The sequence below is a fragment of the Zonotrichia albicollis genome, chromosome 22, assembly GCF_047830755.1.
Source record: "Zonotrichia albicollis isolate bZonAlb1 chromosome 22, bZonAlb1.hap1, whole genome shotgun sequence".
Lineage (NCBI taxonomy): Eukaryota > Metazoa > Chordata > Aves > Passeriformes > Passerellidae > Zonotrichia > Zonotrichia albicollis.
Window position 1 is genome coordinate 10,791,216 of NC_133840.1, and position 13,172 is coordinate 10,804,387.

The 13,172-nt window shown below is 49.6% G+C and overlaps 2 protein-coding genes across 6 annotated transcripts in view; one reads left to right on the forward strand and one right to left on the reverse strand.

The window, feature by feature from the left end:
- Positions 1-6,866, reverse strand: part of TYW1B (tRNA-yW synthesizing protein 1 homolog B) — a 121,793-nt gene extending 114,927 nt beyond the window's left edge. Inside the window, exons 1-7 of one of the 5 annotated variants that reach the window (XM_074557272.1) lie at positions 6,679-6,841; positions 5,174-5,300; positions 4,865-5,031; positions 4,116-4,268; positions 3,477-3,578; positions 2,396-2,590; positions 777-1,058 (exon numbers count right to left, since the gene is read on the reverse strand). In XM_074557272.1, coding sequence (XP_074413373.1) covers positions 777-1,058; positions 2,396-2,590; positions 3,477-3,578; positions 4,116-4,268; positions 4,865-4,999 — 867 coding nt within the window. In that variant the 5' untranslated portion in view covers positions 5,000-5,031; positions 5,174-5,300; positions 6,679-6,841. Of the gene's footprint in view, positions 1-776; positions 1,059-2,395; positions 2,591-3,476; positions 3,579-4,115; positions 4,269-4,864; positions 5,032-5,173; positions 5,301-6,678 lie in introns of all 5 variants that reach the window. The other 4 variants (XM_074557271.1, XM_074557269.1, XM_074557268.1 and 1 more) reach the window with 4 other exon arrangements.
- SBDS (SBDS ribosome maturation factor) lies at positions 6,861-12,941 on the forward strand. The gene is made up of 5 exons (XM_074557274.1): positions 6,861-6,994; positions 7,697-7,826; positions 9,035-9,235; positions 9,770-9,934; positions 10,558-12,941. The coding sequence occupies exons 1-5, from the start codon at positions 6,867-6,869 to the stop codon at positions 10,684-10,686; spliced, it is 753 nt and encodes a 250-aa protein (XP_074413375.1). The 5' UTR covers positions 6,861-6,866; the 3' UTR covers positions 10,687-12,941.
- The last annotated feature ends 231 nt before the right edge of the window (positions 12,942-13,172 follow it).

Genomic DNA, 13,172 nt, shown 5'->3' on the forward strand with positions numbered 1-13,172 from the left:
GTAAAGACCACTCAAAACAAGCAATAGCCTACCAAAAACCTGTAGGATGGATATGGAACCCTGAACCCCTTTAAACCCAAGTGCCTTGCTAACAGTGAGATTTATTCCTCCTGCTCTGCAGCAGTCAGCACTCCCAAACCCAGCCAGAAGAACCATTTACTTTCCTACAAAATTCAACCCAGCAATAACTCCCAACCCACAGTGTATGGCTCGAGGGAGGATTAAAGTGCTACAGCAGCTCTGGGTCTTGCACTGGAGAGCAATAGAGAGGATTTCTTAGTCAAAATCTGCAATCAATAAACACTCCAGAAGAGAGAAATGATTACAGGCAGACACACACAAAGGACATACAGGACTTGCTCAGGTAACACACCCCAGCTGCCTTTGGAAAACCCTGGGATACAGGCAGAGCAGCTGAGCTTCACAGGGTTGAAGTAGAAGCAGGTTAATAACTCACAGGGAACTGAAGGGTCCCCTTGGCCTTGGGACAAAGGTTCTGCTGAGAACACAGCCTGGCTCCCTGGAGCATCTGTCCCCAGCCAGGAGCAGGACTCCCTCATCACACAAATGCCATCAGCCTGGCTCCATCACTAACTCTTTGGTCCTTTTTTCAGATGGCTCGTTCTACTTGTTATTGCCATGGGATCTCAGCTCTGCTTTCCCCCTGCTCCAGAACAAGTACCAGGCTCCCACAGCAGCCCTCTGGACTGCAGGAAGAAGGGGAGAAGTCAAACAGTGCTCCCAATAAAATAAGGCCTCAAGGATTTTGGCTGTACCTCAGTATCGTCCTGTTCTGACGTCCCATGTTCACGGTCTGAGCTCTCCTTGCTCTGCTTCCCTGGAGTTTTGCATTTCCCCTTCTTGCACTTCCCCCTGCAGGGCTTCTTCTCCCCCCTGCAGAGTGCCCTGAGCCGAGTGAGGAATTTGTCCTTCCAGGCCTCAAAGTCAGCCTCAATGCTGCCGTGCTTGCTCTGGGCCACATTGCAGTCCCCCTCAGCACGAGCCATGATCCTGCTGGCACTGAGCATCCACAGCCACCTGTCCATCCTCCTTGCAACCTAGGCCAGGAGCAAGGGTTGGAAAGGAAATTAAACCAGGGCCAAGTGCAAGCAGCCAACCAGAAAAGCAAAGATCAGCCCTGGGAAGAGCCAGAGAGCTGCACAGCACTGCAGGGCAGGGGCCTGGGGAGTCCCTCGCAGGTACTGGCTCAGCACAGACACAGAGTAGCCTGACCAGCACCACAGCCCCTCAGACTGCATTGGGAAATCCCTCTGCCACCCCTGGGCTGAAGGGAGGGGCTCTGGGAACAGACTGCTCTGTGTGGTGCTTGTTGGTCAGAACAGTCATGTGTGACACACAGCCCCAGCTCTGAACACAACCTGTGACAAGTGATGCCAATTTTCTGTGTGAGATGAGAACAACGACCAGGCAGAGATTCTGACACAGCTCACATCAGGGAATAAAGCCAAAACTCACATCATATCAAGGAGCCACATTTAGAAGGCAGCAAGAGCAAGAGTTTACAGTGCTGTGCCCTCAGGTGACTGCAGAAAGTTTTCAAAGCTGGGAAATGAACTCAATAAGGATTTACCAAATGTGTTACCACACCTTCCAGTGCTTGTGGGACTCATTTCCCATTTGAAATCCAATTGCTTCAAAGCTGAACTGCCCAGGTGGCCAACAAGGCCAATGGCACTGGCTTGTAGCAGCACTGGTGTGGCAGCAGGACCAGGGCAGTGACTGTCCCCTGTGCTGGCACTGCTCAGGCACCTCCAGTGCTGGGGGCAGTTTTGGGGCCCTCACCTCAAGAAATACAGCAAGGGGCTGGAGGTGTCCAGGGAAAGGAATGGAGCTGGGAAGGGTCTGGAGCCCCATGAGGGGCTGAGGGAGCTGGGCAGGGGCTCAGCCTGGAGCAAAGGAGGCTCAGGGGCCCTTGTGGCTCTGCACAGCTCCTGACAGGAGGGCACAGCCGGGGGGGTCGGGCTGTGCTCCAGGGAACAGGGACAGGAGGAGAGGGAACGGCCTCAGGCTGGGCCAGGGCAGCTCAGGGGGGACAGCAGCAGGAATTTCCCCATGGAAAGGGGGCTCGGCACTGGCACAGCTGCCCAGGGAGGTTTGGAGTCCCCATCCCTGGGGGTGCCCAGGGAAGGGCTGGAGGTGGCACTCAGAGCTCTGGGCTGGGGACAAGGTGGGCATGGGGCACACGGTGGGTTCAGTGATCTTGGAGGTTTTTCCCAAGCTCAGTGGCTCTGAGATTCTGCCCATGCCCTAAACCCAGCACCTCACCCAGTCAGCACAACAGCTGCAATCCCAGCCAGAGCAGCAGGCTCATTGGGGCTGGATGCCCTGCATGCAGCTGAGCTCTGAGGAGCAGAGGCCAAGCAGGGACACTCACTGTGTTGAAGTGATCCACGTAGGCCGAGTTGCCCAGCCCGAACACGGCGTATCTCAGGCCCTGCAGGAAGCTCTTCCCAACACGGAAATCATTGGCTGCCTCTTCCAGCCACTTGCAGAACCACACTGCACTCTCTGGGGGCTGCCCCTCGGTGTAGGTGGCCACCAGGAACACACAGATGTTCCTGCTGCTTGTCTGCTCACACAAACAGGACAGGAGGGGAAATAAACAAATCACTGCATTTTCCAGAACCTTCTTCTAAAGCAAAGAGTTACAACAGCCAGGCAGCTGGGAGAAATCAAAAGACAAGGCTGGGGTGCTGGGGTGGCATGGTGCAGGTGACAATCCCAAGGGGGCTGAACAATCTGCACAGCACCTTAAATTAGCAGAGAGAGGTCAGGCTGAACAGGGACACAGTGACAGAGCAAACCTGGACATCCAGCCCCATCAGCAGCTTCCTGACCCAACCCAAGTGCCCCATGGATAAATATTTCAGACTCCTCAACCTCACATTTACAGGTGTCTTAGGAGCAGTATCAAATGCTGGCAATTCATACTGACACCTGAAGGAGTTCCCAGCATGAAGTTTCCACCAAAACTTTTTGTTAGGATTAATTAAAACTCTCAAGGAGCAACTATCAATAATCACAGAAGAAAAACCCATCAGGAAAAACCCATGTAGGATTACTACACATAAATATATCTCACAAGGAGTTTCTATCTTAAAAGCCTCTAAAGGCTGCAGAGGCATCACTGCAGAATTTGCTGTTCTGGTTCTGAACCTTGCCCAGGTGTACAGAGCACCTGGGGCAGCCACTCTCACCCAGCTCACCCCTGAGTTACAGAACTGGCTCATGCAGAGTCACTGTCACAGCAAAATGTCCAACTGATGCTTTGAAATTCTCAAAATATAGACATTTTCTGCTGAGGGCTGATGGGCTACATTTGCAAAGGTAGGGAAGCAATTCAACACAAAGCTTTGGGGATTTCCAGAACAACAGGAGAGAAATACAAGAGGGCAATAGCCTTGACAACCCCAGGAAAAATTTGTACTTGTTACTGGTGTTTATGCCATACCCACCTCCTCCACTAAACCATCTTCTGGATCATAGTCTTCCATGTTAATGACTTCCACAGGCAAATTAAGGGAAAAAACAGCTTCAGCCAGAGCTTTGGCAAATCTCTGAACAAAGAAACATTGGAAGGTATCAATTACTTCAAGCCCCACAAGCCCTGCTGTGCTCAGCCACGAGACCTCTCCCAGCAAAGGAAGAATAATGACACAGGGGGCCTGGACACTGGCACTGCCATTCCTCACATTAAAGCAAAGATGGTTTGTGTTAAAGTACACTGGCTGAGAGTTCCAACATTATAATGTCACAGTTACACACACAAATTACATTTCTTCATGAGAAAGCACCAAATCCAGCACTTCTCTCTATAAAGTCTTGCTAGAAAATTACAATTATAGTGCTAGAGTGAACTTCTAGTTTATAATCAATCTCTACTGCATGCCTTGCTTAAAGGGAGAAAGAAAATTGTTATTTTTATTTAATTTTTCACTCATCTTGCATGTTGGGCAATGATTGTAAGAAGCTAACGAATGCACTGATGAACTCCCAGATCTGTACCCAGGGCAGTGTTTTAAGGCAAGCAAGGTTCTCAGATCCCAACAATATTTCAAAGCAATTTCACAGATGTGCAATAAAAGTACAAATACCTTTGCTGTGCCAGTCTGAGAGCCATAGAAGATCTTCACTCCAGCAACATGGATCCTCTGTGCCTGACGGGGGGCACATCCATTGCCCAGTTTGTCTGATGCTCCCTCAGGGGCAGAGGGGCTCCCACGGGACTGCTCACCCTTCTCCAAGGGCTGTCAAACCAAGAGCATTTAAAACTCAAATCCTGGGGCCACTCTCAGCAACAGTCAAAGCATTCTGGTTCCCCTCACACCCAGACAAACACACCAGGACCTGTGCTCCTGACCAAGCCATGCTACAACACCCACTTGTCCAGGAGGCAGCAGGATCCAGCTGAACCTTCCAAGTCCTGCAGCAGATCTTTACCCACCTGCAGGAAGAGGTTTTCAACTCCTGAATGGCCTAATTCCCTCCCATCCCAAAACCAGCCCAACCCTGCCACGAGCATCATGAAAACATGAAGGTGCAAACCCTGGGCACAGGCAGAGGGGTTTACCTGGAGTGACAGAGCAATCCAGGGGGACACATTCTCCCAGGAACAGTGTGAGGTGTGTCCTGCTGAGCTCTGCCCCAACATCACAGCAACAAGAGCATTCAGTGACCCACAGACACAAACAAGCCAGGCTGAGGATCATAACCAGATAACCAAACTGCATTTGGGATGTGCAACACCCTCAACAGGCCTATGGCAGGTGCCTTTATCCAGTAACTTCTCACTCCCACCCAGGTTTTTGGGGTCTCTCAGAGAAGTGCTGACAGACTCAGTTACCTTCTTTTTGGCTCTGGTGGTGGTGAAGTGAATGACAATCCAAAGGCTGATCCCAAGAGCAACAGCAGAATAGATGTACAGTCTGTGCAGCCATATGGACACCAGGCAAGTATGGAAGTAGCTCCACATATCCATTGAGACATCTAAATCTGGAATGTCACAGGTTCCTACAGAGTGAGTATGCAATGAGCACACACAAAACAATCCCACAGTACCCACAGCCTCACATTATCAGCCATTGCCCAGGCTTTGCAGAAAACAGCATCTGGCTAAAGACAAGGCACTAAAATTGAATAAAGAAGCCTTTACCTCCTCAGGTGTGTCAGATTAGCTCCAAGCTAGCATTCCATACTGTCAGAGGGAAACTCTGGGCTCTTCCCTTCTAGGGCAGCTCTGTTACAAGGGAAAGCAGGAAATACTTGTGCTGTCCAAGTGCCTGAAAGGAAAAAGTCCTCGTGAAACATCCACTGGATCATACTGGCTTTAGTTTTACACAAACCCAACAAATGCAGTTCTCTGGAATGAGAAAGCTCCAGTCCAAGGAGGAAATCACCTGCACAGAACTTTCTGCTGAACACAACCCTTGCTTACAGACATTTGATGTCACACTGGTTACAAACAGAGCTTCAAGGGCAGACTGAAACACAGATTCAATTGGAAACACTTTCACAGAATTTTATGATGCAAGTGAAGCTTGATTTGGAGGCACTGAGATGTTTCATGTTGGTTCAGAACATTCAGGGCCCAGTCAGGAATACACCTGCAGGGTGTCTGTGAATATCTATTTCATATGGAATATTCAGGCACTCCAAAAGGGCTGGTTTGTGATATTTATTGACTGAGGAACACAGCTAACACCCTTCTACTGTCATCTGCAGCTTGGATCTTGTTTTTGCAGATATCAGTCAAGAGCACAGAGTGCAAGTATTTCCAAGAGGCTGGAAACTTGTACAGGCTGGTGCTCGTTACCAGAGCCAAGGCTTAAGGGGCTGCCCTTCAGCCCTCCAGCAACAACACCGAGACTCACAATAGAGAAAAGCCAAGAGCACTTGCCCAGTGTTCCCAGTTTTACCCAAACCAGCTATAGGGATTCCCTTAACCTCTACACAACTTCCTCAAATGCAACAGATGCTACATATATTGAAGAGAATTTTAGCTTCAAAACAGGCTCGCTATTATCCCTTACACAACTACACAACCCCTAACGATTATCACCCCACAAACACACACACCCCCTCATGGTATTCCTCCTCTCATGGTTAATGCCCCTCTTTCCCCCAAATACTCCACGGTTTTACCCCACCTTCCCCGGCCTCTCAGGGTTATCATCCCACACCACCTCAGTTATTAAACACCCCTCACCTCAGAGTTCCTACCCCCGTACACCACTCATGGTTAATAAAACCCCCAGGGTCACTGCCCTCATCTCCCTCCACAGCACCCGATCACAGTTACAACCACTCACACACACGGCTGTTCTATCTCCTCATGGTTATCAGCCCATACACGCACTATTATTCAGTTATTACCCCGTACACACACTATTATCCCACAAACTCCGTTATTAGCCCTTACACACGCTATTAACCCACAAACTCGGCTACCAGCCCATACACATAGTTATTATCCCAAAAACTCGGTTATTAGCCCATACACACACTATTAACCCACAAACTCCGTTATTAGCCCATACACACACGATTATCCCACAAACTCGGTTATCAGCCCACACACAGTTATTACCCCACAAGCATGGTTATTATATCCCCCGTCACAGTTACCACCTCCCCGGACACATTTATCACAGTTATTACCCCACGGACACGGTTATTGTGTTCCCCCCATCACAGCTCTCTCTCCCTCCCACATTCAGCCATCACGCCGTCACTGACCCGCTCCCCTCCCGGCTCCCCTCAGGCCGCCATGCGCCGCTCCCGCCCCTTCCGCCCGTGCCGCCATTCACTGCCGGGCCGGGCCGGGGGCGGAGCGGGCGGTCGCCGCCATGTCCATCTTCACCCCCACCAACCAGATCCGCCTCACCAATGTGGCCGTGGTGCGGGCACGGCGCGCCGGGAAGCGCTTCGAGATCGCCTGTTACCGCAACAAGGTCATGGGCTGGCGCAGCGGAGCGTGAGTGCCCGGGGAGCCGGCGGGGAGGCGGCTCGGGCCCGGCGTGGGGCCCGGGGAAGGGTCCGTGCGTGTGGGGACCCGGGTGTGAGGGGATCGTACCCGGCACCCCGTGTGGGGACTCGATAGTGGCGCGGGAGGGGAGCCCGTGTGAGGACCGGGAAGGGCCCGGGGTGTGGGAGGGGGGTCGGCAGTGACCCGGGAGCCGGCACCCGGCTGCGGGGCCGGGGATCGTGCGCGGCCCCGGGCCCCGGTCTGACCCCGGGAGGAGGCGCGGGGCCGGTAACGGGAGCGCCGTGCCCGTGCCTGGGCAGCGACAGCGCTGTGCTGGAAGGTTCCAGCTGTGCTGAGTCAGCCAGGGGCAGCGGGAGCTCTCTCTCCTCGCTGAACGCAGCTGGCATTGCTGCTTTGCTGGAGAGGGGCTTGGGCAAGGCACGGAGTGCCCCGACGAGGGGCAGTGTTTCACTGTGACAGAGGGCAGGGATGGATGGGATATTTGGAATGAGGAATTGCTCCCTGTGAGGGTGGGCAGGCCCTGGCACAGGGTGCCCAGAGCAGCTGGGGCTGCCCCTGGATCCCTGGCAGTGCCCAAGGCCAGGCTGGACAGGGCTGGGAGCACCTGGGACAGTGGGAGGTGCCCCTGACCATGGCACTGGCATCATTCTGGGATTATTCTGAGTTTTCTACATTTGTCTTAATCTCTAGGGAGAAAGATCTCGACGAGGTCCTGCAGACACACACAGTGTTTGTCAATGTCTCCAAAGGCCAGGTGGCAAAGAAGGAAGATCTGGTTAAAGCATTTGGAACAGATGACCAGACAGAAATCTGTAAGATGGTAGGTTTCACACACTTTGCTTTATAAAAGTTGTGAGAAGATTTAGTCACTAAGTTAAGTTGGTTTGTACTGAAGGGTGTTTCTAGAATGCTGCCATAGGTGAAAGGGTTGGTTGTTAAGAAATGGATAAAAAGGAGCTGTAGCTCTGTTTTATAGTTTTAAATTTGGCATATATGTGTGGCTGGAAAGAATTCTGTCTAACATGCAACTTGCATGCACTGATGTGTCTGGGCACAGCCAGCACTGAAGAGTTCCTCAAATAAGATAAATTATTAAGAATGCAGAGAAAAGAAAGGGACAGTTGCTTACATTGGAGAGCTCACTTAGGTGTAAGTAACAGATCTAATATCTTAGTCCTTTCTGGTGAGATATGAACTATGGACCTGCTGTGGTTGATAGGATTTCAGTAAATCTCTTGAGTCAGCATTGCCCTGGCAGCCAGGACGGACATCCCTCTCCTGGGGTCACCAGGCCCAGTTTCAACAGCTGGGCCAGGGAGAGGATTGTCCTACTCTGCTCTGGGGCAATTTTGGGTGCCACAATATAAGAGAGGTCTGAAGCTGTCAGAGTCCAAAGAGAGCTACAAAGAAGGTGAAGGGCCTGGAGGGGCCACACAAGGAGCAGCTGAGGGCACTTGGTCTGTTCAGCCTGAGGAGACTGAGGTCAGACCTCATTGGGGTCTGCAGCTCCTCCCAAGGGACAGCTCCCATCTCTGCTCTGTGGGACAGGGACAGCGCCCAGGGAGGGGCTGGAGCTGTGCCAGGGCAGGTTGGATTTTGGGAAAGGTTCTTCCCCCAGAGGGTACTGGCACTGCCCAGGCTGCCCAGGGAATGAATGGGCACAGCCCTGAGGCTGCCAGAGCTTCCAGGGATGCCCAGGGTGGGATTGTTGGGGTGTCTGTGCAGGGCCAGGGCTGGACTGAGTGGTCCTTGAGGAGTCCCTTCCAGCTTAAGATATTCTGTGAAATCTGTGCTTCTCTTGCTGCTGTTTAGTGTTTCTGGGGTGAGTTTTTTTTGTCTGAAGCCTTTCCAATGCTGTCTGTTGAAATGATTCACATTATTAATTTGATTATTGCTTTCTGCACTTCAAATCTCACCCAACTTTTCCAGCAGTTGTCAAATTTAACAAAGTTACTCAAAGTTGTCAAATGTAACTTGTCACTCTTGAGATCCAGGACGTTCACTAACGGGTTTCTGTGGGTAAAACAGATTTTGTCCAAAGGGGAGCTGCAGGTGTCGGACAAGGAGCGGCACACGCAGCTGGAGCAGATGTTCCGCGACATCGCCACCATCGTGGCTGACAAGTGCGTGAACCCCGAGACCAAGCGGCCCTACACTGTCATCCTCATCGAGAGGGCCATGAAGGACATCCACTACTCTGTCAAACCCAACAAGAGCACAAAGCAGCAGGTGAGGTTCCTGCAGGAGCAGCTCCTGCTCCGAGGTGCTGCCACCCAGTGCAATTCCTCGGGTGTCATCACAGAGGGATCAGCAGAGCGCTGGGATCTGAGGCCTGCACAGGGATTACTCAGCCATCTGGCAGCTGAGTGCTGCAGAGAAGCAGCTCCTGCAACTCTGTCAATTTGTTTGCTGAGAATTCAGGGAGGGGAGAAAGAAAGGAGAAAAGCCAACAGTGATACACTTAGAGCAGAAATAAAAGGTTTATGATTTATGCTAATTGAGGAGTATATCAGTTTTGCATTTGAGCCATGTGGGTTTGTGGTGTTTTGCAGTACAGCTATTTAATTTTATTTCAGACAGCTTTTAAGTGTTCAAAGTGATCACAAACAACAAGTCAGCTTTTTCTTGTTCATCTGTCAAAAGAGCATGACAGCAGAGCAGCAGTGACCAGCACTGAGAGGTGGCTCTGAAGCTGGTTTGAGATTTGGATCTGGGTGCTGGGTTTTAAGCAGGTGTGCAAGTGGTCTTTTTCTTGTCCAACAGGCCCTGGAAGTGATCAGGCAGCTGAAGGAGACCATGCAGATTGAACGTGCTCACATGAGGCTGAGATTTATCTTGCCAGCAAAAGAGGGCAAGAAACTGAAAGAGAAGCTGAAGCCACTGATTAAAGTTACTGAGAGTGAAGACTTCCAGGAACAGCTGGAAATGGTAAGCAAAAAGCAGTCCCTGGGGTTCAGGTTTGATTTGAACTACACATGTGTATTTTACTAGGAGATGAATTCATATATGGAAGCTGTTTAGATGAACTGAAGGCTTACCCAAGATCCTGAATGAGAGCTGTGGTTGGGAATTTTTAATTTCACACAATCCTAGTGATGTGGGCATGGAAGCAGCCTTTGGCATCCAGAGGTTGCTGCTCCACGCTGAGGAGTGCACTGTGCAATTCCCCTTAGCAGTGATGATCATGCAACACTGATAAGTCTCTCCTGTATGTGAAATATTATTGTTACTTATTTGGGTGACTTCTGTCTAGATTTTAAGGGTGGCTAATTTTTTTTTTTTTTAAGTTGGTGGTGGTAAAGCAAAATTTGGTATTAAAATCTTCATACAAGCAGATTAGAGTCCAGCAATCCCAACTGGCAAAAGCCATGTCCAGCATGGGCAACTGGAACTCTGTGGAAAGTTTGCTGCCAGACAGAGTTTGTCAACTCTTCAGAGTCCTCCTCAGTAACTAACTAGGATTGTTTTAATGAAAGTGAATGCTAGGCCTTGGGTAGGGCTGATGAAATGCAAACATTCTTGGCTGATTGATGAAATGTGGAACATTGCAGGTGTGCCTTATTGACCCAGGCTGCTTCAGGGAGATCGACGAGCTGATCCGCAGTGAGACAAAAGGGAAAGGATCCCTGGAAGTGCTCAGCCTGAAGGATGTGGAGGAAGGAGATGAAAAGCTTGAATAACAAAATCTTCCTGCAGCAGATCTGCTTCAACACCCGCCCTGCAGTGACTGGTGTAGCCACTCTTCTGTTAGGCCTTCATGGTTTTTCCCAATCTCTTGCTGCCAAACATTTTCTGACACTAATCCTTTGGGATTTTTCCATGCAGTGTGGGTTGGGTTTTTTTTGTCATTTTACACTTGCTTGGTTTACAGATGTCTTTGCCTGTAAGAGGATTTTGTGTCAGAGTTGCACTAATAAGAACTGAGTTAGGGTGTGGTAGGAGGTTACTCTGGCTTTGCTTCAGTTTCAGCGTTGCTGTTGAAAAGTGTTTGAGTGATTTGGTGCCAATTGTTTGTACCTTCAGGTTGTCAGTGTTGAGTGGGAGGTTGCACTGGTCACTGAGGAGTGGCTTTGTATGTGAGGAGAGGGACCTTAAGAAAAGAAAGTTGCATTTTTCACTTCTAAACAGGTGCAGTGTGGATCATGTCTAAAAATCAGTCTCTCGGCAGTGTGAAAACTGACTTAGGCTTCCATAATTGGCTACTTGGTAATTAAAGTACTTCAAAGGACCATTCATAAAGAATTCCTTCACTGGCTATAGCAGCACTTGCTGACATAGAGATGATGTTCTCCAAATAACTTATTTGTAGAATATATTTAGCTACATTAATAAAAACAAATTATCATCTATTTATATATTATAGATACAGAAAGAAATAAGATACTTATTTTTGTTAATGGTAGAGGAGATATCCCTGGCTGTGGCAATGCTTTTGTAGGCTGAGGGAGTAGCCTGTGCTTGGGAGCTGCTGCTTTCACATGATAAAATGAATCTCAAACAGGCAGTGGTGGCCTCTGGCCATGGAGCCAGACAGGCTTTTGTTGGACAGTAATTCCCAGCAGGAATTGTTTGTGTGTGCCCCTTTGCTTTTTAGTGTAACAGAACAATTCTGGCAGCTGTCCTTTATCCTCTGTCCTTTTTTTTGCTGCTCTCTAATCCATGCACAGAATTACCAGCCAGCTCCTGAGGCATGGGATATAGTTCTTGCTAATTCTGTTAAATCTTGCTGCAGCTGTGTTAAACAAATGATTTAAAGTTGAACTGGGGTATTGCAAAGAAAAGGGGAAGAGAGGACAACAATGGGGGAAGGAGATACTAAAAATACAAACCACCAGGCAAGGCAGATATGGTTCAGTGACTTAAAGCTAAATCAGCAGGAATTTGAGGAGCCTTTAATATGGCATTCCTGTTTGCATGCAGATAGCAGGCAGCAGGTGAGGAGCTGTGGGCCAGCCAGGGAGGTCTCTCCCAGCTGAGCTTGGTGCTCTTTGGTGGCCTTCCAGAGACTCCCCCCTTCTGTGACAGTTAAACAGAGCTGGATTTGTGCTGCTGACCTTTCCTCTGCACCTTTAACTCATTGTGAATTTCATGGAATTTCATCAGGGAGATCAGCTGGAGGAGGGGAGGTTTGGCATGTGAGGTGGCTGCAGGGCTGGAGCCTCAGTGCAAGGCTGCCCCTTGGGAGTGCATTTCTGCAGCAGCCAATTTGTGTGCACTCGTGCAAGGCTGGGATCAATTCCTTCAGCAGTATTTTGGGAGGCTCTTCCTCTCTAGAGCCTGAGTTTTGCTGAGGGCAGGTGAAACAGAGATTCTTGAACCACTCTATCCATTTTAAAATGCTTTTGTTTGCTCCCAGGGGTTTAAGTGCTGCCTAGGGAATGCAGGGGTGCAGTGACTGGATGTGCCATGCAGACGGGGCTCGCTGTGGAGAGCTCTGTGTGCACAGACAGCTCCCCTGAGTACCACCCTGGGCTGCTGCCTTCGTGTGCCCCTCTCTCCAACTTTGGGAAGCACTGAAGATGATCATGTTGATATTTAGCTTGTCACTGGAAATTAGCACTAACATGCAATTCATAAATAGGCAAATAAGATGCTGAGCAAGAGCCTCAGAGGATATTGTGTCAGTAATACCTGATTTCACAATTCTTTAATTTCTTGGTTTGCTGTGTTTAACACCTTGAGCACAACAGCATGGCAGCAGGTTAAAGATCTGGAGTTCCAGAACTGAATCTAAGCTGATTCATGAGCTTGGTGCTAGGAAGGCAATTTCTTTATAAAGTCTTTTTCTGCAAATCCAAACATTAAGGATTTTCTCTGGTAGAGGGAGCTTGAGTTTATTTATGGACAAATAAAGATACATGCTGGCATTTCTTGTTATGTTTGTAGTTCAGCAAGAACATATGGTGAGCATCAGAATAAAGCTCAGGATTGGTAAGTGGTTTGTCTTTGCCCCTTCCAACAAGACCATAACTCTCTGCACAACCATTTCCTGGCTAATGAACTGGAATTTTCAGATAGGTGGGCATTTAAATAAGTTGGCAGCTTCCAGGAGGGCACTGCTGGTGTGTTTGGGTACACAGGCACATGTGTTTGCCCTGTTCCGAGCGGGGCTCAGAATGATCCCTGACAGCTGCCACTGCCATGACAATGGGAGACAAAGCTGGAA